The sequence below is a fragment of the Quercus robur genome, chromosome 7 (assembly GCF_932294415.1).
Source record: "Quercus robur chromosome 7, dhQueRobu3.1, whole genome shotgun sequence".
NCBI classification, from domain to species: Eukaryota; Viridiplantae; Streptophyta; class Magnoliopsida; order Fagales; family Fagaceae; genus Quercus; species Quercus robur.
Window position 1 is genome coordinate 33,507,666 of NC_065540.1, and position 26,695 is coordinate 33,534,360.

The following is a 26,695-nucleotide window of genomic DNA, read 5'->3' on the forward strand; positions in this document are numbered from 1 at the left end:
GAATGGCCAGACTGGACTTTTTGTCCTGTAATGCTACAAATGGCATGACGGTTCAGCTTCTCTACATGCTTGGCACGTGTGTAACTTCTGGCAGCTTGCAAGCCGCGAGCTACCCGCAAGATCCAGTCGCGAGTCCCTGATTCTTTGCACAATCTTGAGCATTTCTTCACATTCTCTCACACACTACCCTTACATGATTCTCACCTAAATACAGGGTTACTAATTGCTAAAATACAAGCAAATTTGGCACGGAATAAAGCCAACAAGATGGTTGATAAAATTCAACCTTACAGGAGAAGTAGAGGAAATTTAGCATCAAGGTACAAAAAGAGCCCAGCAGCCAGACTTGTAAAATTTGAGAATTGCAAATTTTTTTTGCAATTGTGCTACAGTGCCATCCTAAATGTAGGATGACATTGTAGCACAATTGTAAAAATTATAATATATTTTAATTCCAAAAAATCATTGTAGCACTGTAGCAGCAGCACAAAAATTATATATTATATTATTTTAGTGGGTAATATATATTATTTTAATGAGTAAAATAGGAAAATAAAAGTTGAGATGTTGATTGCGCTATAAAATGGTATGGTATAATTGATAAAGTAGCTTTTTGAGATGGTAAAATAGAATAGAATAGAAATTGCAGACGCGAATACTCATGGTTCTATTTTGAAATGGATTAAGGTAGATATAAACTAAAGAAACAAACAGTGATAATAACTCCAATTTAAAGCATAAGAATGAGCGGACAATGAGATTGTAATTGTATAAAACTTGTTGGGTGCACAATTCAATAGGCTTAAATTAATGCCTATGGCAGGCCAATTTCAATGGAATGGGTGGATCAGAAAATGAACCACCAACTATTTGATCAAAAACCCATTTGTTAGCTGCCTCAGTGTAGTGGACGCCATCCCAATTAATCCAAACTGATGGATCTTCGCACGCTTTCCCCACTAAAACTTCTTTGCCATGCACTTTTATTTTTCCTCCACATCCTATATGCATGTTGTAGTTATACTTGCCTCCATGGCCACAACAAGCTCTCAACGACTCCTTAAACCCTGGAAATTTCATGTCATGTAGTTACAAATTAAGATTTTTATACTAAATAAAAATAAAAAATAAAAAGTTCAAGCTTGATGTGATTTCCAATTGAAGCGGTCAAAGTTTTTCTCTAAACCGGTTTAGAGAAATCATTTCCAATTCATTATAAAATCATCTATCTATATTATCTAAACAAATTACATGACTAATTCAGTAAGTCATATAACTAAAAGTACATGTAAATAGTTTTATCAATTGTTATCTAGTGGGTTGGAGGAATTTTTCTTTAAATTAGTTTGTAGGTAAACTTTTTTCCATTCGAAGCTATATCATATTTCAAGCAATAATTGAATAAAGTTTCATTGACTTGACTTTCAAGGATATAATTATAAAATTGTAAAGTTTTTAACATTGTATGTATAATAATTTAAATTATATACAAGTTTCACTAAGTTTAATTCTTTGAAAATTATGAACTTACTTTCCTCTAAAAGTTGTGCAGAGCAGAAAATATATGTAATTGTAGTATTATAATAAACGTTAAGAATTACACGCTGTAATTAATCATATAACTTAATGTAGACATTAGTACATTTCACATTGTTCTTTTAACATGTGGCTTATTTTGCCTTTGTTAAACTTATTAAATGAAAAGAATCATTGCTCCTACTAAAACTTCATTACTAAAAGTATTAAAAATTTTGTACACTACCTACCTCTTTTTTCTTTTCCTTTTATCTTTTTTTTGAGAAGGTTGTCCACTACCTACTCTATTCCACTTTTCCCTCAAAAATACTCTTATGCCATTTTTAAACTCGCCATCAAAAAAATGTAATTAATGTCAATTGATACTTTTCTTTCCTCTTATTTAAAGTGTTACTTAACCTCATCCCCTCATCACAAGTATAAAGATTTTATTAGTAGTGTATTATTTATTTATTTTATTTATATATCATTTATTATTTAATCCGTGCATATATATATATATATTGAATATAGTTGTTATTTTTTTTAGATGTGATAGAATTTCAATTTATGACGTTCGTTTCATAATGCTCTTATCATTAGACTAAGACACGAATTAATTTTTTGTGTAAACAGGGTTCAAACTTTTAATTTCTTATTTGATGACAAAATTTTACCAATTAAACTAACTGAAATCCACAATTATGATAATATATACAGTAATTGGTATCACTTTTTTGTTTTTTAAAAGAAAGATAAGAGTGCAAAAGAACTAAATAAAGTCTTAGACATCACAAAAAAAAAAAAACAGCAAACACGAAGTCATAAATCAAAACAAAATAGAGTGTACCACCGACTCTAAAAGAGCACTCCCAAGTCCCAAATGCATGAAATATTACTTACCCGAGAGGGAAAAAAGGCTGAAGAAAAAAAGTAAAGGTAAAGTAACAGTCCTTGAAATCAAAATCATGTGTCACATTGGGCACATGCTACACTACACCATTTGCTCCATTCACCAAAGCTTGTCACGTGAATTTTTTTTTTTTTTTTTTTTAATGGCTCTTCTCATTTGCTAATAATCCTAATCTCACATGGATTAATTTTTTTGTGTAAATAGGGTTCAAACTTTAAATTTCTTATTCGATGACAAAATTTTACCAATTGAACTAACTGAAATCTACAATTATGATAATATATACAGTAATTGGTATCAGTTTTTTGTTTTTTAAAAGAAAGATAAGAGTGCAGAAGAACTAAATAAAGTCTTAGACATCCCAAAAAAAAAAAAAAAAAAACACCAAACACGAAGTCATAAATCAAAACAAAATAGAGTGCACCACCGACTCTAAAAGAGCACTCCCAAGTCCCAAATGCATGAAATATTACTTACCCGAGAGAGAAAAAAACTGAAGAAAAAAAGTAACGGCAAAGCAACAGTCCTTGAAAAATCAAAATCATGTGTCACATGGGGCACATACTACACTACACCATTTGCTCCATTCACCAAAGCTTGTCACATGATTTTTTTTTTTTTTTTTAATGGCTCTTCTCATTTGCTAATAATCCTAATCTCACAAACTCTCAAATTTCATTTTCTGTCTCGTACTACTTGTGATTGGTTTTCTGTTGCATCTTCCCCTAGTTTCACTGTTGCTTCTTTCCTTAATTCCATCTCTTCTTCTGTTTCACCAGTTCATGATGATCTCATTCCTTTATCTCTCTTGTCATCTTCTATTTCACGTGTTCCTGATCCACCTTCCATCTCACCTGTTCCCATTTCTGAATCTTGTTCTATTCCTACTTCTTCCAAGTCATTTACTTGTATTCCACCTACTTGTATTCCACCTACTTCTATTCCTTGTTCTACTAATTCTCATCCTATGGTAACAAGATCAAAACATGGTATTCATAAACATAAAGTTTTCAGAGTTCTTACTTATTACACTTACCAAGAGCCCCCTACTTATGCTGTTGCTACTAAATACCCTCAGTGGGTAGATGCTATGGATTCCGAGTTTCAATCTCTAAAAAAGCAACAAATATGGTATCTTGTCCCAGCTCCTTTGGATAAGAACATTATTACTTGCAAGTGGGTTTTCAAGCTCAAAAAGAATAGTAATGGCACTATAACTAGGTACAAGGTTCGGTTAGTGGATAGAGGCCTTCTTCAACAATATGATTTGGACTATAAAGAGACCTTTAGTCCAGTGATAAAACTTGCAACAGTTAGATTACTTCTTGCCATAGTTGTGAACTAGGGTTGGGATCTCAAGCAACTTGATCTTAGCAACGCATTCCTTCATGGAAAACTTAAAGAAGTCTACATAGAATAGTCTCAAAGCTATGTTGATCCCTCTAGTCCCACTCATGTGTCTGCTGCATAAGGCCCTTTATGGTTTAAAACAGACACATAGGGCCTGGTTTTAAATATTTGTGACTTAGTTACTTCATGTTGGGTTTCTTGCTTCTGGTGTTGATGGTAACCTCTTTATCTACAAGCATGATGGTCATTTGGTTTTTCTTTTGCTCTAAGTGGATGACATTATTGTTATTGGTAATCATCCTCTCTTTACTGCTTCTCTTAGTCATTAGCTTAATCAAGAATTTGATCTTAAGGATCTAGGTAAGCTTCATTACTTCTTGGGACTCCAAATTGAATATACTCCCTTTGGGCTGTTTGTTCATCAATCTAAGTACACTCTAGATCTTCTTACCAAGTTCCATATGACTGATTGTAAACCATGCAACACCCCATGCTCTCCTAATACTCATTTGTGGCCCAATGATAGTTCCCTATTACCTGATCCTACTCAATACAAAATCATGGTAAGGGCTTTCCAATATCTCACTTTCACTAGGCCAAATCTATCCTTTTTTTGTCGACAGGCTTGTTACTTTATGAGTTCTCCCACTAATACTCATCTACAAGCTACAAGAAAATTTTAAGGTATTTGAGAGGGTCTATTCATTAAGGCCTTGCTTTTACTCTAGGCCCTTTGACCCTTCCTGTAATCAGTTGGTTAATCTAATTCAATAATGGAAATTCCTCATAATTTGGGAATCGTTTCATCACTTTCTGATAGATTCAACAATTTTTGTCCATCGCTCACAGCCTGCTACATCAGAGTTGTGGCAAGATTGTGACAGAAAAAGATGTGATATTAGATTTTTTTCAATTTTGATTAATGTACTTGCGACTCCTTATTTTAACTCACAAGGTATGTATGTTAAAAATTCCTAATAGTATATGAGGCCTCTTGTTGAACACAAGTACAATAAGCCAAAAAGAATTGAGAAAGCTCATATCATTTATGGGATATATGGAGGGCTTACCATGTTTCCTTGCTTGACTAATGAGAGAGTACTTCACCGAGTAAACATCAACGTAGGTGATTGCAGCCAGTGGAAGATCCTTTCGAAGTTGGACCACAACTTCTTTTAATTTACGATTGAAATATTGAGCAACATCATTGAAAGGAGCTGCACATCCAGCCTTGTCCACTTGTGCGGCTGTGATTTTCAGACGATCCAAGATGTACGGCAAACAACCAACCGGAGCCGTATTATGTATCCAGAATGACCTTCCCCCTTGACCATACATATACTAGCATAGCAACCATGTATTTTTTTTACTGTTAGTTCAAAAAAAACCCAAAAGTACTTTAAAAGCTGCATTATCATAAATTACGGCTTCTCCAAAATCTTAAACTATTATAATATTATAAAGAGTCCCGTTAACATGTATCATTGGGGAATTTGTTAAATGATCATTTTAATAAAGTTTCGATACCATTTTTATAAGAAATATACAAATTTGTCAAAAAAATCAGTTTTTCTTTTTTCTTTTTCTATAAAAAATTTCTAAAAATATGTCTTAAACCAAATATAATTAGAATTAAGTTTCTGTATATGCATAGTTGTAAAATAATAATGAAAATATAATTGCAAAAGCTAAAATATGTCATTCATCCGATTATTTCATTTGACTAACCTTTGCTTTTCGTTGAATAAGTGGTATTATAAAGTACTTCTGATACAACTATTAAGAATACTTTCTCTACAAAAACTACAAATTTTTTCATCCAAAAAGATTTAAAAATAAACAAAATTTAGTAAAGTCTCATAGTTTAACATTTAAATGGATCACTAAAAAAAAAAAAAAAAATCAAATTCTAACTTGCAAAACAATTAATTATTAACCCAAGTCAAATCAAACCAATGGGATAAAGAAAAAAACTTGTGATCAAGCATTGGAATACCAAAATACCTAAATATGCATAAAATTCTATACAAATTATCAAAAAGAGAAACAAATGTAATGTGACAATTCAATCAACAATAACAAAAAGAACCATTAGTAGAAAATATACAAAAAAGAAACTCTAGATATTTGATATCTTTTTTTTTGAATAAGATCTCAATTCCAGAGACGATTTCATTATTAGATATCTTACAACTAGAATCCTAAAAATAAGTGGTTGAAAAAAAAAAAAACCACCAATAAAGATACAAAATTGGAGGGAGAGAGAGAGAGAATATTAACCTATTTTGTCATGTGGACAACTTGGAAGGAATAGAGGAGAGGGGTGGAAATGAAATAATAAGAAATTTATATAAAAATTAAGATGGAAGAGGAGTGGTAGAAGTAGATGAAAGGTTAAACAAATTGAAACTGTAGAGTTTAAAAAGATATAAATAAGAAAATTTAAAAATCTATAGAGGGAATCAAATGAAATTTTTTTTAAAAACAATAATTGGAGGAGATGAAAGATTGAATTAAGAAGACAATAGTTGAAGAAAATGAAAAGTTGAACAAAATAAAAATTGCAAAAAAATTAATAACAAAGGATGCTAAAGATAGTAAATAAAATACTAATTGTAAAAATTGTGACTAAAAATAAGGAGATTACATACATGAGTTTAGTTGTATATAGCTTAGGCCTTGGACCTTGAGGTCAACTTTAATTCTCTTCCCACATACCCTTGGCTCTGTATATTCAATTATGACTCACATGTGCGTATATAACCCTTTTGGTGCCAAGTTTTATGAACTAAGTTAACCATGCAATGCAACACTCCCTTATTTTAAAATGAACAATTTCCAAATGTGTTTTTTGTATAAGATTCAAATTTGTTATTATCTCTCTCATTCTACACATTATGAACATTGTCTATTTTTTTTTTTTTTAAAGATTTCTACAAGTATTTTTTATCTTTTTATCTCTATAAATATATCATTTTTTTATCAATATTTTTTTAAGGTGAACCATATTCTTCTAACTTCTATTGTAGTGTGTTTATATTTGCCTAATATACAACTAAAATTTATAAATTTCAAATTTATTATTCCAATTTCTCATCTCTTAAGGAATAATGAAATTATAAAAATAATAATCAAAACTCATCACAAAATTACAATGTTGTTTGAACCAAAATTAAAATGAAACCAAAGGAATAAAAAATAGACTTTATAATAATTTATTACTCAAAAAATTGGTAGGAATATTCAAATTCATAGCCATGTAGATTATGTTTTGATATAATCTCAAATTCTTATTTCCAAAAAAATCTAAGTATTAACCAAAACCAAAATTCAATCAAAGCTATAAAAGGGAAAGAGAAGACTTTTCTGATGGGAAATGAAAAAAATAAATAAATAAAAAAACACACACACACACACAATACTAAAATACATTAAAAAAAATAATAATAAAAAACCCCATTAACCTTAATTAGAGTTATAAGGAAGAACTAAAATCGTCCAAAAGAAAGGGGAGAGAGAGAGAGTGAGTACTCATATTTTTGTGTGGGAAAAAAAATAGATTGAATGGGAGAAATGATATCAAATTTATACATAATAAAATAGAGATAAGAAGATTCAAAATATAAAAAAGATAAAAAGATGAAGAAAGTGTAACGGTAAAGTATAAAGTAGTGGAGAGATAAAGAGGTAAAAAGGGAGGAGAAAAGTTGGAAGAAGTGTAACAATAGGTGTGAACTAAGAGCAATGCTATAGACACAAACTATTTTACAACATTTTTACAAACTGCTAATGTAGTTTTAGCATTTTCCAAATAGTTATTGTAACTAAAAATGTGATGTTAATGATGGACCCATATTAGAACTAGTAAGAATTCTAGTAAGAATTTTTCACATCAGCGGTTTGTAAAAATGTTATAAAATAATTTGTATTTATAGCATTACTCATGCACTAATAGAGAGAAGAATAGGTTTTTTTTTTTTTTTTTTTTTTTTTTTTAAGAATTGGGAGAAGAAAAGTTAAAAAAGAGAAAATAAAAAATAAAAGAAAAATTACATTTTACCGCCCTAAACTATACTCTAGTTTACACTTTGCACCATAAACTATTCGAATATATGTTTTGCACCCTAAACTATGACCCTTGCTACACTTTGCAACCCGACATTAAATTTACTGTTATGTTGGATGGAAATTTATAACATGTGACTTGCACATAAAATTTGCTTAGCTGGCACAAAGTTAAAAGACAAAAACAAACTTTTCTCAATCAAATAAAAACAAAAGCCTCTTTGGTTATTTTTTTTACCAATCTCTCTCTCTCTCTCTCTCTCTCTCTCTCTCTTGTATCAGTAGCTCCTCTCCCCAAATCCTACTGAATGTGTAACCCTAAATCCTCAAGACAAAATCATCAACGGCACCACCATTGTTGGATTGAATCACAAAAAAATCATAATGGGCACCGATAAGTCATATGAGAAATCAATTAGAACATAATGCAATAGGCAAAACCTAAACATAGATTATAGGAATGCTCTTTTTTGTCATCGTAAAGAAACAATGTGGTAAAGGCAAATTCTAGTGATCGTGAGTGGGGAAATCAATTGGTCAACTATGGATTGGATTAGCTAGGCATTGTGAATAACGTCCTTTTTAGATTTGTCCTAAATTTCAATTTGAAGCACAAGGTATTTTTATTCGGTGAATTTAGTGCCTCTACGTTGATGGATTTTATACTCTCCTCCCACTCTTTAATTAATCACATAAAAATGGCATTATCGGTTTGTTAAAGTTTAATGTAATGGAGCTTCTACTTTGATAAATCTTAAGGATGATTTTGTTTTGTGGATTTAGGGTTACACATTCAACAGGATTTGGGAAAAGCAAGAGAGTGAGAGAGCTGGGTAAAAAAATTATAGAAATAGTATTTTGATTTTAATTGATTGGAAAGAGGGTGTTTTGTCTTTTAACTTGGTGCCACCTAAGTAAAATTCACATGCAAGTCACATGTTATAAATTTCCATCCAATATAACAGTAAATTTAAGGTTAGGGTGCAAAGTATAACAAGAGTCAAGTTTAAGGTGCAAAACATGCATTCGAATAGTTTAGGATGCAAAGTGTAATATATTGTATAGTTTAGGATGATAAAATGTAATTTCTCCAAAAATAAAAAATAAGTAAATGATGTGACTAGTGTAGTAATAATAAATGTTAAAATTTAGCTTTTAAATATATATATAGATATAGATTATTCACATACCTGTAAGATATCTTTAAACTGAGCCAAAATATCAGGAACAGATGCTCTAACTTGATCGGTAGACATGTTAAGGAAATAGCCTGCTGTCAAATCATTCTGACCAATATCGAACGTATATAAAGCACGAGAAAACAATTCTGGCTTGGGCAATAATTCCTGGAAAATGCGTTCTAGACAAGGCATCATCCAAAAGATTCATAATAAGAATGCCATTGATTTTATTATTAGTAAAGCACGTAAAATTGAACCTAAATGTGAAGCTATTACCTTTTTGACGAAAAATTTGGGTTCTACGATGGAAGTCATTGAATTGATACCACTGAACATTCAAAGAGATAGGACTAAAACCACTTTGATGAAGAGTTGTATTTTGGGGTCTAATGGTGGATCCAGCCGTAGCAAAGTTGGCCCCATGAGTGAACTTGGATCCAACAGCATCGAGGTAAGCATTCAAATATGGTAATCCTAGGCTCTCAGCTGAAATACCCCAATCAAATAAGTAAACGTTATAAAAAATAAATTAAAATTGAGAAAATTACATTTTAAATCTTATATAGTTTAAGGGTGTAACCCTATCAAAAAAAAAAAAAAAGTGTAACAAATTAAATTCTAAAGTTTCAAAAAGTAACAAATTAGATCTTATAGTTTCGAAAATAGCAAATTAAACCCTAAAATTTCAAAATCTTAACAAATTAGACCTCAAACCATTGAAGTGGAACAAAATTGTGTTTGAATTTTAATATAAGTTGAATCTTTTTTCCTTTTGAAGTTATAGGATTTTACTTTGTTAAAAGGCTCAAAATATTATTTTTACCCTTAAATTTTTTTTTAAAAAAAAATTCTTCAACTAATAAAAGCATTATACTTTCCGTCATTCCGTTCAATCTATCTCAATGATTAGGTGATATTATTTTTAGCATTAAAATATCTGACATATATCACTACAGATAAAGAAGAAAAAACGGTGGGTTCCAGTTAACTCAACTGGTAAAGTCTCTAATGGTTGTATAAGAAATCTAGGGTTTAATCCCCGACGCCATAGGTTGAAACTCTCTCTCTCACAAAAAAAAAAAAAAAAAAGAAGGCAAAAACGGACACACAAAATGGTTCACATGGTAAAACTATTGTCACATAAAGAAATATAAAACTAAAATTACTCAACACTCATATGTGCACTTGCAGCAAATCTCCCTCTAATAATTACCCGGTTTATAATATGCTTCTTTCAATTTAAATTTAAGCAACTGACCTTCTAATTTCATTTAAAATTACAAATTACTCCTACCATTATTAATTTCCTTTAAATTTGAGATATTCAACATCGTAAGGATTTCTAAATTTAAGTGTTTAGGAGTTTAAGCAATTCAAAGTATTTGGGAGAGAAATTATTTGGTTATTTGATAGGAATAATCTTAAATTTAAAAATTATTATTCGCATGCATATAATGAATTATTTGTAATTCTAAATTAAATGATTCTAAAAATAAAAATAAAAATAAAAAAGCAATTCAAATTTAATTTAAAAAATTAATCGCTCAATTTATAGTTTTTCACACATCGAAAATCTGATGATAGCTTTTCTCCAAAAATAATGAAAATAAATAAATAATCAGATAACAAAGGTGATTTTGTTGGTTACTCAATTTTAAAATTTACAAGGTATATTATAAAAAGTTACCACCTGCTTGTTAGGTGGGATGGTATAGTGGTGGAGCGGGTCAACAACTATACCATCAAGTTGCGGGCGTGGGTAAAGGTGTGTGCAACAAGCTTTGTGTAATGAACACTACCTGTTTTTTTTTTTTTTTTTTTTTTTTTTTTTTTTAATTTAAAATTTAGAATGTATTTTGCATTTGATAAAGGTGAAGTTTAGTATTTTAGCATAAACTAGATCAACGTTATCATTCTCTTATAATAAAAAATGCACATTTAATGTGATGATTGATTATTGATAAATAAAAAGATTATGTAAATATTAGGCCTAAATAAGAACCTAAAAGAATTTTCTACCTCAACAATGTGTAAAAATATTATAAAAAAAGTTTGTGGTTGCACCATTATTCTTCTCTTGTACTATTGGATTTTATTTTTAAGTACTACGTCTATAAAATTTTCACAACAAATCATAGATAGTAAATTATTATTAGTTCTAAATTAAAACAATTACTAAAATTACATTTTAGCCTACCATTAGTTCGTCAATAACAATTTGCCACTTAAGATTTATTATTTTTTTTTATACAAGATAGAAATTCTACTCTAACTTAATCTAAATATATATATATATATATATGTGGTGGGTTCCAGCTAGCTCAACTGGTAAAGTTTCTGATGGTTGAATAAGAGATCTGGTGTTCAATCTCCACCTACACCAAAAACTGATTAGTGTCTTGGTCTAATGATAAAGAACTATCATCGTGGACGTCATAGGTTGAAATTCTCTCCAAAAAAAAAAAAATATATATATATATATATATATGTGAAACTCTCTCATAGAGACTTGAACCTCAACTCTTACCCTCCACAAATTTATCATAAAAGTGTTTGAAAATGTTGTGGACATTATATATATATATATATATATATATATTTTGGGTTTGTAATATATTGAAATAATATCTATGAAAGATGGGGCTTGGCGGTGGGGTTTTTATTTATTTATTTATTTATTTTTTTACTTTTTTGTTGTCTTTAGTATACGGAGTGTCGGTTCATGTCTAAATTAAAAGAACTTTATAGATAAACTAATCAGAATGCGGACAAATAGTAATTTAGCAAGAATACAAATAATAAAGAAAAGATATCGATCTATCTTTTATATCAAAAAAAAAAAAAAAAAAGATCGAGAATGCGGACAAATATCCGCTTCACGTGGTGTCCACTGTCAAAGCAACGTGGTGTTTCTTTCTTATTTTGAGTATAATTTGTCCATCTTTGGCACTTTTTCCCTTTTTCTAAGTCCTAATAATTTTGGATACAGATAACCTCAATTTTCTAGAATGATCTATTAATAGTTTTTCTTAAATTTTAATAATTTTTTAATAATTTAATAGTCTAAATATATTATCAGTAGAATGTTGATATAGCAGAATCTAAACCATTAAATCATTAAAGAGTCGTTAGAATTTAAGAAAATTTGGTAAATTATCCTAAGAAATATATTGGATTTGAATCCAATAATTTCTCACTTTGAGTGAATTGGGACAAAAAGAAAATAAATAAATGAGAAGTGTTTTCTACTTTCTACGCAAGTAGTACTTCTCAAAAAAAAAAAAAAAATGGTATTTAGTCTATTTTCATCTATGTAGCCAATGCTATAATGCAAAGCATCAAATAGTGCTAATTAAAGATTAAGAAGAAGAAGAAGAAGAAGAAGAGTACCAATAAAATCAACGACGAGACGGCCATCACAATAGCGACCAGCAGGGGCATGGAAGAAGGACTCTCCGTGTGGAGATTGGGCTTGTCCAAATGCTGCTGATAAACCTCCTGTGTCAGAATTCGAGTCTCCAAAGTTGAAGATACCCCCAAAATCACACTCATGAGTTGAAGCCACCACTGGATTTTGAAGCAACAATATCGCTGAGGCTACTACTACTACTGCAAGCCCATACATAACAAGTCTCAAGCTGTGAGGTTCCATATATATTATCTATGTGAGAGAGAGAGAGAGAGATGGGTTATATAACACTGCTTACAAGAGATGATAAAGAATGATGAAAGAGAGCCTATAAATAAGGAGAGCCACTTGGAGTCTTGACTCCTTGGAATGATTGAATGCATCGGTACCGTCTTTTTTTATACTATTATTTAATTAGATTTTCCTGTTTGAGATTCTCTTTTTTTTTTCTTTTTTTTTTTTTAATATTTTATACTGTTATGTTTAAATAGAGACAAAATTATGGATTCCAATTAGTTCAATTAGTAAAATCTTTGATGGTTGTATAAAAGATCTGGGGTTCAATCATCGCCTACACCAAAAAACTTATTGGTGTCTTAGTCTGATGATAAATACCTATCATTAAAAGCGGATGCCATAAGTTAAAACTCTTTAAAAAAATAAAGACAATATAGTAAAAATACAATTTTAACTCTCACTAAAATATTGTCTAGAAAATAAGGTCATTCCCCTATTGATTTTTAAATTGCTTTATCCACTTATCAATTAGATTCTCAAAACAAAAATTATATATATAAAATAAAAACACAGTTATTGCTTATCTCTAAAGTTTAACATTTTTAATTGTTTGGAAAATAAAAATATATATTTCTAAATTATAATAGATGCAAATTATTAACATTTACCTAAAAAAATAAAAGAACCTCTGAACACGCACATGAGGGCGTGCTCAGAGGCTAGTATTGAATAACAAACATAAAGATATATCTTTTTAGTTATTATTCTTTTTTTGATCAAATCACCATTAGTTTTTCTACAGTTGTTGTTGTTGTTGGGATAAGACATATCTAGCTAATAATTAGTTTCCTATAAGTTACATCTCACAATTAGTTATTTTAACCCTTTTTTTAGGCAAAATTTAGCTATAAATTTGGTTTTTTCTTTTAAAAAAAAATATATATATATATATATATTTCTACATATTTTGAAAATCTAACCATTGATTGTATGTTCTTTATATTATAATACATATGTCAAATTTTATGCCAATCAAATGTTATTTATTATTCAATCCATAATCTTAATTTTTATGTATAATTTTAGACTACAAAAACTTAAAATTTAATCATTTAATTGATGACATAACTATTGATCTTTGATCTTCTAGAAACTTTGCAAACATGAAGGATATAAGATAAAAATATTGTCTAATGGTGGATTTGTCAAAATTCACATTCACTAAAAAAATATTGAGCGGAATTATAGCCTGGCTACAACCAAGTTTGTAATCAAACTTTTTCCTCTTCTTAAAAGACCAAAGTTGTTAATATCAACCTGTGACTAATTTGGTTTGACCATTGGAACTGGATATTCTAATATTGGCCTATTCTGACATAATGTTTAAGTATATATTACGACATGAATATACTTAACTTTTCATCATTAAATAACATATCAAATATAAGACTACGAGTAAACGGGAAAAAAAAAATCTTAATAATTAAAAGAAAAAAGGTCATATATGAGTAAAGTAAACGAAAGACACACATTCTTAATGATAATAATAATAAAATTCCATAAGAGAGTAAAATAATGGAAAGAAATGGGTTTAGGAAACAAATAATGATTTAAACACAATATTGGCTAAAATCATAATACCGATCAGAAATTAGTGAAATGAACTAGAATGGACAGGAATTTAGGACAAGGTGACATAGATGGGAAATTTGAAATGGTTCATTAATCAAAATGAAATTTTCTGGTCGTCCTAGATGGAACAAAGAGGAATTATTAACCTTGGATAAGGCATATCTAGCTAATAATTAATCTCCTATAAGTGACATATCACCATTAGTTGTTTTATTCTTTGTTTTACAAAGAAAATTCTTATATAATCACCTTAGAAAATAATAATATCACATATGATGAAAGTACTCCACATTTGTTGGTAACCTTATTTCACTTTTTTCTTTTTTATTTGAATTCTTTATATATACACATTTGATAATAGCGTCACATTGGATAGTAACAATTTTACATATGATAGCAATATTATATTGGATAATAATATAATGATTTTTGATAATAACAATGCCACATTGGATACTAATAATGTCAAATATGAAGGTAAAATTAGTCGGATTTTTTTTTTTTTTGGGTAATATTTACATAGTCACATTTAATTTTTTTCATTATCGCATCAGATAATAATAATGTCATATGACGACAACTATGTCACTTTAATGGTAACTTTGTCACATTTAATTTGATAGTAGCAATGTCATTTGATGACAACTATCTCACTTTAATGACAACTATATCACCTTAATGGTAACTTTGTCACATTTATTGATAACATGTTGTTGTATTTATTTTTTATTTAAAATCTTGGGTTTTACTAACGTATGCCTTATTAGTAAACCATTTTAGAAAACTTTTCATAGAAAAATGAAAAAATGATTAACTTTTTGGACAGTTTTTTCAACTTTCAATAAATAGTTTCTGCCAAAGGCATTGTAGCTGAATTAGCACCTCCCCATGCACAAAGTGCTTGGGGGTCTAGAGGGGAAAATGTTCGAGCTGCGAGTTAGCAGCATGTTGTAATTATTTCTCAAAAAAATAAATAGTTTCTTAAAATAGATAGTTAATGTATGCCCTAAGGGCATACATTAACCGAACTAAAATCTTTATATAGTAACGTTGAATAATACGTTATATTAGATAGTTACAACATCAATATAGTGGAATTTTTAGCCCATTTTATTGTGGGTCTATTGTATGGGATATAAATATAGTTGCTTCATATTAGGATTTGTTGTATTGTTTAGAGAAAATATATATTTATACTGCCACATCTTGTATAACTTCTCTATAAATAGTGAAATCATTAGAAATCCATGGATGTAGGCAAATTAACAAACCACATAATTTCTTGTGTCATGTGACAAAAGGATAATTAAATTTCTTTTAACATGATGTTATACCTCATTTTCCTTATACAAATGTGCAAAACACACCCTTGAAGTTTAGGAGTTTTTTATTTTACACCCTAAAGTTTCAAAATTTGGATTTTCCCCCTAAGGTTGTGTTTGGTTCGCGTAAAACCATTTCCGGAAAATATTCTATTTTCCGGAAATGCTATTTTCCGGAAAGGAAAACGTTTTCATGTGTTTGGCTGTCACAAAATTCATTTTACAGAAAATTAATTTTGGTGTTTGGTTCATTTAAACATTTTACCAGAAAATGCATCAAATCCGGCAAAACGCTCGTCCGACAAGCGACGCGATCGACGATCGACGATCGCGATCGCGCCGCTCGTCGATCGACGAGCGCGCTCGTCGGATGATCGCGTCGCTCGTCGAACGATCGCGCCACTCGTCGATCGACGAGCATCGACGAGAGACGAGCGCGCTCGTTGATCACGCCACTCGATTGACGATCACGATCGTGCACTGCGCCGCTCGTCGGCGCGGTGTGATCGTCGATCGCGCCGCTCGTCGGCGCAGCGTGGCGCGATCTGGGCTCTCTCTCTCTGATCTGGGCTCTCTCTTCTCTCTCTCTCTCCCTCTCTCTTTTTCCAGAAGTGATTTGAAGTGAAAATGAGAGGAGAAAATGATTTCCGGGTCAAAGGTGAAAATATTGGTCAACCAGAAGTCATTTTCCAGAAAATGATATTTTCCGTGATAGCCAAACACTCCGGTTTTACGGAAAATGATTTCCGGAAACAGTTTTCACCCAATTCAAACATACCCTAAAGTTCTATTTTGATTGCATCGGTAACCCCTTTATCCATATTTTCTATCAAGTACCACATAATCTTGTCATGCATGTTTAGATCCTCCAATAAAATGATGTCATGTCTGTGTAAGCATCTGCATCCGTGGTTTTTGTTCAACTCCCCTTGCTATGCACAATTGTTGTGCTCTAAAGAATAAGCCTCAGCCGAGTGGACCTAAGGCGGGGGGTTTAGTGGGGGTCGCCACCTGGTTTAGGTTTAGGAACCAAACTTGGGCTCCTTGTAGAGGGCCTTGTAAATCCAAAATCAAGGTCCAAAGTTAAGGTACAGAGATAGGAAGGTTTTAAGCACCTAATCCTACCCCACCCATGGGTCGACCACCACTCATTGTGTTCCATATCCTAATTCTATCATAGGATCCTTTAATAGGCTATCCTATTCACACGCAGACGCACACAATCTAGTTCTACACCATGCACCTTATGCATTCATCTAAGCATACATCCTAGCATTCATCTAAACATGGCATATCATATCGTCACATGGTAGCATCTCAAACCATATCATAGCATCTCCCATTCACATGGCATCACCACACGTTCAAGGTAACAAGCATACATTGTTATGTTCAAAGCAAGGCAACAAGCATGCCATATATCATCTCAACGTAGCAAGCATCAACCATCTCATCATATCATTGTATATTCATGACCATCATGTTCATCATCAAACAAGCATGCATGTTCATGTTATAATGCATGTACTTACTATAAACACCTCATTTTGCACCAATAATTTAATCTTGGAAGAGCAAGAGGGTCATTTAATATACCCAAAATCATGTTTTCTTTTTGTCACTAACTCATTCATCACATATCATAAAAATGATCTAGAGGTTTCAAATATCACAATGATATATTTGATTTCTCAATCGGGCGGTCAGATCAAAAGATATCGCAAGATCAAGTTTTAACAATCTACATGCATTTAATTGAGACCCATCACACTAGATTAATGGAAATTGATTTTTATTGGTCACTAAATAAAATTAATTAAGTGAATTTTTGTGATTGGTTAAATCTTAGTCTTAAGGTGTGCTTTGTTGTATGAGATTCAAAAAAAAAAAAAAAAAAAAAAAAAAGCAAAAACTAAAGGCTAATAAATATTAAATTTGGACAAAAAATGTGATTTTTAAAGTAATTATCATTGAGATAATTATTTTAAAAGCCTAACTATCATTTCAGAATAAAATTTATCATGAAAATAGTTTCAAAAAACTTCCAAATCCATTTTCAAACTTAGAAAAATGCTAAAAGTTATGACAAAGTGGAAAAAAAATCAAAAATTGGGGAAGAGTGCCAAAGTGCCAACTTGGCACTTCAACAATAGCTATTGGCACAAATTTCAGCATAATTCCCTGGGTCCATTTTTCTTACTTTTGGCTCATCCAAATCTGTTTTTGTAAAATAAAATTCACTCGTTGGTGACTTTTTAAGCTGAGTTAGCTTATTTTTCAAGTCATTAACCCCTCTATAAATAGAGGGGAACACCCATCATTTAATACCTTTAATTCCGTTTATGAGCCAAAATCAGGAGCTAAAACAGATAAAATATCAAGAAAAAACCTTGATTAAATGTAATAATTTTCAAGCAAGGGTTGTTTTTAGGGTGTTTTCGTGCACAAACTTGTACCAATCCAACCACAATTGGTGCGATCTGCCTAAACTAGATTGAAGAATGATGGTTTAGCTACCTTCCGCAAAAAAGGCTTGACAATATCTTCTCTGGATTAGGAGAAATGAATTTTTCAAGTATAGTGCTATTAAATTTTCGATATTGCGTCACCTTCCTTCCAAATGCGATTTCTTGATAACGGTAGCTCCAAATGTATGAGGTTAGAGCCTATAAAAACTAGACATCCATACCTTTATAGTGACACCAAATTTGAAGAAATTCAATCTCCTAAAAACCTCCAAAAAGCAGCCCTAAAATAAGGTCCAAAATAGGAAAACCTTAAAATGAATGGATAAGAACAAGTGATGTGGAGGGAACACACTCCCCAAGCCGCTTGGTGAGAGGGGCGGCTAAGGGGGGTATTGTAGACACCACAATTTGTACCCCTTATGACTCGAGCCCCTGTTCCCTAATAATACTCGAACTCTAAGACCCAAGGCCAATTTAGAGCCCAATTAAATATCATATTGACTTGAGGAGTGTTAAAATGGAAAATATCACTTTTAAAATGCACAAAAATCTATTTTTGGAAATAAAATACCAAAGTGGCCCTTGGCCCACGTACCTGGGCAACGGCCTGCGTACGTGGGCCAAAGTAGGGTTTCAGAAGTATGGAAAATGCAAGTTTTCTGTAATAATGGCTGAGATTTGGAAAGAATCTCACATCGTTTGGGAGCCATTCCAAACCCCTGTTTTTCAACTATAAAAAATCTTTCATGGTACCTTTTCAAAGATGGATAGGAGATGACACACAGCAATCCCACGGGAAAAACCTAAGATTCACTAGAAAATAGTGAAACAAAAGGGAGTTTTTCACAAAACACCCTTAGGTCATTTTTATTTGATTGGGACCTTTTCTAGCCTCAATCCTTTGAGTTTAAAGTTTCTAATCACTGTTTTATTGAATTGTGATAGATTTAACTGAGGGGAACGGTCAAAAATCAAATCTAGGAGATTTTGCTTTAAGGTATTCTTTCTTAATTCCTTTTTCCTTTTTTGTTTTTCTTTTTAGTTTTAATCCTGTTTCTTTCCGTAGTTTAGGCTTTTATATGTTTTCTTAGGTTAGTTTTATAATTTTGTTGTGTTCTGAGCATGCTAGATAGTTAGAATTAGGGTTCTTTGTTTGTGCTCTATTTTTTGTTTCGAGTTTCTGAGTTAAGGTTCTTAAATAAGTCCCACGCACGCATGTCATGAGCGTGTGTACGCAAGAAGAGTTAGGGTTCTTAAACAAGTCCCACGCACGCATGTCATGAGCATGCATACGCAAGTTAAATCCTACGTACGCAGGAACTTGTCCAGAAACCCTAATCCAGATTCCTTATGTTGTTTGTTTGGTTTGTTTTACATGTTTTGTCCCTTTTTAAAGCCTTTTCACATGATCATACATATTTGTGCCTTTGCCTCACATGCTTGTTTGTCTTTTAACATGCTTAGATTAGGGTTTTATATTTGATGCCATGAACATGCATTCACATGCTTATGCATAATGTCATAGGTGCTGAGTTGCTAAAAGATAAGTGAAGGTAAGTCATGCATAGGTATGAACATGCATTTGATGGTGTATTGTTGAATGCTTTGCTTTGTGTCTTTCAATACCAATTAGTATGCTTTACATGATCTTGTGATTGATGATATGCTTGCTGTCATGTTTAGAGGTTGTTGCCTTATTTAGATGTATGATAGGATTTTCACATGTTAGATGAATGCTAAGGTTTCTTATGTGTGTTTGGCTCTCTTTTGATTTATGGATAGATAAGCATGCTTGTTTAGGGATAAAGATGTCATGTTGTGTGTTAGATGCATGATTAGTGTGTGTGAGTTTAGAATACAAGTATTGAATTAGTTTTTAATAGGGTTAAGACATAAGACACGATGATGGGAGGCCAACCTTCGGGTTGGGCGATCTTCCGTGCCTAACACCTTCCCAAGAGTGTACCTAAACTCCGAACTCATATCTCTGGTAGTAAGACCAAAAGGTCCTTCCTCGAAATGACACCATATATATGGTTCCTAGACCATTGCAAAAACTAGGTAGCAACTCCACCCTTTTGTCCACAGTTATGTCCGCTTCTCACCCCCAAACTTGTGAAAATACCCCTCCCCCCCTCTTCTTGAAAGTTCATGCACAAAAATTCTCTCTTTTCTCTTTTTCTTTAAGCTTTTCTCTAGACTTATTCTCTCTCTCTCTCTTTCTCTCCTTAAAAAACCACTTTAAAACTAAAACTCCAATCCCTTTTCCACCATCAAGAGCCTGTAGGTGAGCTTCTAAAACCCTTTGCAAAGGTGAGATGCTGTAGCTTCTTCCATAGCTACACCATCCTCCTTCTATGTTGTAAATATCATTTCTATATATGAAAATCTCTCTTGTTTTGTTCTTTTATTTCTATAGTTCTTCTTGTGTTATATCTTCATATTTGTGTCTCTTTAGTTAATGCTCTTTACTTTCCAAGCTTTATGTACTTGTTATACAACTTGTTTTTCTTTCTCACACTTTTAATCTTTTTCTTTGTTTTTTTCTCTCCTTAAATCCCTTGTGTCTAAAGGAGGAAAACAACTTAACACCTTTGGTAAACCTTCATCTTCCTAACTAGAAGGCATGTGGAGTACTAATCTCGTGCACGGCCAACCTTAATGAGAAAACGAAGATTTAACATAGGTGGGTTCTCCTTAAATGAATCTTCTTAAACTTGCTTCTAAGCATGGAATGTGAGAATGCTTTTGAGAATTGGGATAGGTTCACTCGAAAGAGGGGTTCCCAAGACTCCATTTTTCCATCATGGGAGAGAGCCCACAAGCTTGGTTCTTGCATGTTTTAGGATTTATTTAAAGGAGGATTTCTTTAAAAAAATGAGTTTTTAATCCAAATCTTTTAATCTTTTTCTTTGTTGTTTTCTCTATTTAAATCTCTTGGGTTTAAAGAAAGAAAACAACCCAACACCTTTGTGAATCTTCATATTCCTAACTAGACAGCATGTGGAGGAATAACCGTATGCATGACCAATCTTAGTGGGAAAATGAAATTTTAACATAGGTGGGTTTTCCTCAAATGAATCTTAAACTTGTTTCCAAGCATGATGTAGGAATACATCCGGAAATTGGAATAGCATCACTCAAAAGAGGGAGTCCTGAGGCTTCCTTTTCCATCATGGGAGAGAGCCTACACCCTTGGTTCTTACAAGTTTTTGGGTTTATTTAAGGAAAATTTCTTTTTAACAAAATAGTTTTAAATCATGTTTTTGTTTATAAATTGCCTTTATTTTCAAGTCCTTTAAATTATGTTCTTGCCTGGCACATAAATTGCTTTTACATTTAAGTTCTTTAAATTATGGTATTCCTTACTTTTAATTCATGCCTTTTTTACGTTTTATAAATTCTTAAATGCTATGGTTTTGGAGGATAGTTTATAAACTAGATCAATCAATGTATGTCATCTCCAATATTCTTCTTTTGAATGGCAGCCCTTTAGTTTTTTCAAATCTCATAGGAGCTTAAGACAATGAGACCCTTTATCTCCATTCTTATTCATATTGGGCACAGACATTTTATCTAGGCTTCTAATTAGAGCTTAATCAAATGGTGACATCCATGATTTCAAAATCAGCAATAGGTGCCATCCCATCTCTCATCTCATATTTGTTTATGACTTATCTTTTCCAAAGCTATCCTACAGGAATTTAATACCATTCTAGTTTGCTTAGATACATATAAATCATGGTCTGGTCAATCCATAAACATCGCAAAATCTTCTATCTTTTTTTGTAAAAATTTGAGAAAAAAATACTAAATCCTCTCTTATTTCTCTCGGTGGTTCAGATCTTCTTCTTCCTCCTCTAAATATCTAGGTCTACCCCTCATCAATTCAAGAAACAAAAAAATAATGTTTAATGAGGTCCTAGAAAAAGTTAAATCTCGAGCCCATTCTTGGAAGTCTAAGTTTTTATATCAATCCGGAAGAATAACATCGGTCAAATATGTTTTATCATCTATCCCCACATACACAACCTCTTCTTTCTACCTCACCAAATTAGTTTGCTCCAACATTGAGTCGTGCCTTAGAAATTTCACTTGGTGAAAGAAAGAAAGATGGCATCCACCTTTTGCCCAATGTCTTGGGGTAATACTTACAAACCAAAAGATTGTGGAAATTTGAAAAATAGGAAGATGGAAGATTCTAATATTTCTATATTGGCAAAACTGGGTTAGGCTGTCGCATCAAATCAAGACAAAGTTTAGGTAAATCATAAAAGCAAAATACTTGAATGGCAAAAGTTTTCTTACTTCCCCTGTGTGTAAACAATCATCTTGGTTATGGAAAGGTATCTGCAAAGCAAAATCTCTAGTGAAGAAGGGTGCTTGTTATCATGTTCACTCTGGTTCTGTCATAAACATTTGGGAAGATCCTTGGATCCCCTCACAACCCAATTTTTCTCCTACCCTTATAAGAGCTCTCCCTAATGGATATTAACTGGGTTTTCTAACTAAAAAATCAGTTTGATTCAGCTTGGGACGTAAACAAATTAAATACTCTTATTGACAAGCAAACCATCACAAACATTCTGCAGATCCCTTCTTACCTATTAATGCCCCAAATAAACTATCCTACTAGCCATGGTGAGCTCACCGTTAAATCAACCTACGTTTTGGTCATTCTCAAAGATTTGCAGACTCTAGTCCTTTATCAAAACAAGATTTGAAGTATTTGTGGAAGCTCAAAATACATGAAATGCTAAAAATTTTGCTTTGAAAAATTGCATGGGATATTATTCCCACTATAGTGGCTCTAAATAGAAGATGGTCTCAGCATGATCTTCATTGTGTTCTATGTAACCATTCTAATAAGTCCATTGAGCATATTCTAATATCTTGCTCTTATACATCAATTATTTGGTCTTTATCTATTTGGCCAATCATCACTGCTTCTCTTGGGCATTTATCTCCTCGCGACATTGTGAAATATGCAACTTTCCCTCGTAAGCATTTACTAGTCTCTTCAAAAGATGGATACAAGGTCACTCTATTTTGTTCAATTCTCTTTGAAAACATTTGGAGAATTAGGAACCAAATAATATTTGCAAATTACATGCCTAATCCTAGAAAAGATGCTAATGTAAATAACAGAGCTTATTCAAAACATATTGCAACTTGGACATCTCACCTAGCATGTTTGGCCTTGAAATGGTTTCCTCTCCAACCCGATTGGATTAAAATAAATTTTGATATTGCAATTAGAGCTAACGCCACCATCACTGCTACTGTTGGGAGAAATGAATTTGGAGATGGCTTATTTGCTCATTCAAATCTCTTTCCTCCTTCTAATCCTACTCATGGAGAAACACAAGCTGCTTTTCAAGCCATCAATCTTGCAGCCTACCACAATTATTCTTATGTTCTCTTTGGAGGTAATTCCACTCTAGGCTTTGTAGAACATCAACTCATCTCTTCCTTAGTTCCTTGCCTCTTATCTCCCAAATGTTAAAGTTGCTCTAAGTTCTCACTTTTGATGGGATTTTTCTTTTGTTTCTAGGGACGTTAATTTCTTTTTTCACAACTTAACCCGTTTGGCTGTTTTTTGGTAATTGGAACAAACCCAATTTCATCTCTTCTCTTCTTCCTTAGGTTTTTTCCCCCAAAAAATTGAGATAGGTTGGTCCGTCGCTCTCTTTCTATTTATTTATCCTTATTCATCACCAAAAAAAAAAAAAAAAAAAAAAAGAAGAAGAAGAAGAAGAAGAAAAGAAAGAGTTTGTTCTTAATTTGCAAGTTACCAAATAATCAGGGACGTATTAGGTAGGGGCCCGGGTCCCCCTGGGTCCAAAATTTTTTTTTTAGTTATTCTATGTTTAATTTTTGTAGTAGCCTCCTTCCAAAACCTTAGGTTCCCTTTCTCCTCAATAAGCCTAGCTAGCCTCATCTAAATAGCAACTATCCAATCCAAAAACTTAATGAAAACAATAAAAACATTCACAATGATGGTTATATTTTAGCCAAAAAAAAAAAAAACTTTACCACTAAAGAACCCAAAAATTATGTGTTATTGGAGAAGCTAAAGCTAAATTATTTGCATCAGTAAACTAGTATAAATAGTTGCTTAAAAATAAAATACAATATTTTATTAAGATTATATATCTTCCTTTAATTAAAAAACTCAAATTCTCTTTTTTCCTTTATTATTTTAAATTAACTGATAAAAAAAATAAACATTTAATATTGGATGTTTGTAAAGTGAGATGGTAAAATAGATAAAGTAGTTTTTTAAGAGACAAAAAGTTAAAATTTTTAACACTACTACTGTGAATGATCTAACTTTAAAAAATTAAAAATTAAAAAAAAAATCCTAGCTAGTCTAGTATTAAATGAAAAAATTTGTTTTTGTTTTTGTTGGTAAATGATTGCATCTTAATGTATTTAGAAACAATGATTTTGTGTCCCCGTGTGTGTGTTAAAAATACTTAGTATTCTCCAAAAAAAAAAAAAAAAAAACAACGATTTTGAGTATTTATAATTTTTTTAATACTATATGGATACCTATTTGGAGGTTTTTTTTTTTTTTCTTTCTTTTTTCTTTATACTCCGGCCCCACTAACTTAAAATTCTGGATCCATCCCTGTATGTCTCAAATAATTGGACAACACAATGGTTACGTTGTTCATTGGAGATTATCACTCCATGACTCACCTTGTCAAGTTTTTTTTTTTTTTTTGGTTACCGCCAAAGAGTCACTAGGAGAGCCTCATAAAACTTGCTGTCGCCATGTTTGCTAGTCCCAGAACTTCTTGGAATACCTGTTGGCTGTTGAGGTGCAACCTGAATATGAATGTGCTTATCCATCTTTTTTAATGTTGTAATATCGTCCATAATGGAGACATTCTCCAAATTAGTTAGGCAACGAGTTAGATGTCCATGAAGAATTTCATTTTTTTTTTTTATAGAAACCCATTAAGAATAACTTAAAGTTGTTTGACGTAGATTGGTTTGTTTAATTTGATTGCTGTTATTAGAAAGTACCTTCCACTGCTACAGCTATAAAATCTATATCACTCAAAAGTGGAATGAGCCCATTATATGGGATCAAGATCCTCTAGATTTCCCAAGTACTCTACTAGATAGAATTCCTTTAATCCCCACCTTCCTTTTAAAATAAAATGCTAATATTATGCCACCTCATCAAATCACAAACCTAAAAAATAATGCTTTTCATAAAAAAAATTTAAAAAAAAAAATTAAAAAAAAACTCAAACTCAAACTCAATTACCGGATCCTAAACCTTCCTCACTCTCCCCTCCTACTACCAATCTATGGTGACAACTAGGATGTTCGCGGTGCAGTGTGGTTTTGGACCATTTTTAGCACCACAGTTTACGGTGTAATTTTGCTAAAACCATAACTACACCGCACCTTATTTTTGCAGTCACATGTGCTGTGCAATACAGTTTAGAGTTTAGCCAAAACCATAACCACACCACACATCATTTTTGCGATCACATTTGCAGTGCGGTATATAAGATGTGGTTTGAACGGCTTGAAGTCGGTATATTTTTCAAATTTTGGGCTTTTTCTACCCAGCCCAAAACTAATTTTTCCCTTTATTTTGGACCAAGTTTTAAACTATTAAGCTAATTTTTCTTTATTTTGGACTGGTTTTCATAGTCAACACTTGCTAGGGATATCAAATTTTTTTTTTTTTAAATTAGGGTTATTAAACTATTAATAATATATTTAAAATTAAAAATAAAAAAATATATTAATATATAGAGAGGATGTGGTGCGGTTTGTGCAGTGTTCTTATTATAAAACCACAAACTGCGCTACACTATGTGATGCACTGTTACTTGCGGTGCAGTACAGTTATACCATTTTGTAGGTTGTTTTTACCGTTAGGTGGACACCCCTAGTGACAACCCAAGCTGCCACCAATAATAAATCCGCAAAAAACCCAACCCACGGGGATAGATTCATTGCCTTTGGCCAACTCCAATCATACATACGTGCCACAATCCAAAAGGAAAATCAGCAGGAGAGTCTTAATAAAAGTGACTATATATATTTAGTTACCATTGTTGTTATATTATGACTTGTGTGAAACATGTGGCTGGTTTTGTGATTGAAATTAAAGATACATTCATCATTTTCCATTTCTTGATAACCTGTGGATGATCTTTTGATCTTGAGACTATCGACTGCAATGTAAGACATTTGGGAAATATAAGAAAATCCTAGCCGGATTTGGGTTGGTGGTGGAGTTTGATTGGAGTGCGGTGGTAGGACAACAGAGATTGGTAGCAAGAGGGGAGAGTGGAGGAGTCTTGGATTTAACGGTGAGTTAGTTTGAGTTTTTTATGAAAATAATTCTTTTTTTAGTGGATTGATGAGGTGGTGTAATCTTAGCTTTTTATTTTAACAGGAAGATTAGGATTACAGGAACTCTATCTGACAGTGTACCCTAGAAAATCTAGAGAATCTTGATCCCATTATATAAGGCTTACGAGTAAATCTTGAACGTTCATGGTTACAGCTATCCAACTACAGACGTGCGGCCAAAACATAAGAAAAAAGTTGAAGAATTACACACGGCC

The 26,695-nt window shown here is 32.0% G+C and overlaps 1 protein-coding gene across 1 annotated transcript; it reads right to left on the reverse strand.

Annotated features, from left to right (window-relative positions):
* Positions 1–744: 744 nt before the first annotated feature.
* LOC126693144 (GDSL esterase/lipase At3g26430-like) lies at positions 745–12,744 on the reverse strand. The gene is made up of 5 exons (XM_050389020.1): positions 12,415–12,744; positions 9,301–9,510; positions 9,034–9,203; positions 4,849–5,119; positions 745–1,067 (listed from the first exon to the last, which is right to left on the reverse strand). Exons 1-5 carry the CDS (start codon positions 12,674–12,676, stop codon positions 808–810), a joined length of 1,173 nt encoding a protein of 390 aa, XP_050244977.1. The 5' UTR covers positions 12,677–12,744; the 3' UTR covers positions 745–807.
* Between the last annotated feature and the right edge of the window lie 13,951 nt (positions 12,745–26,695).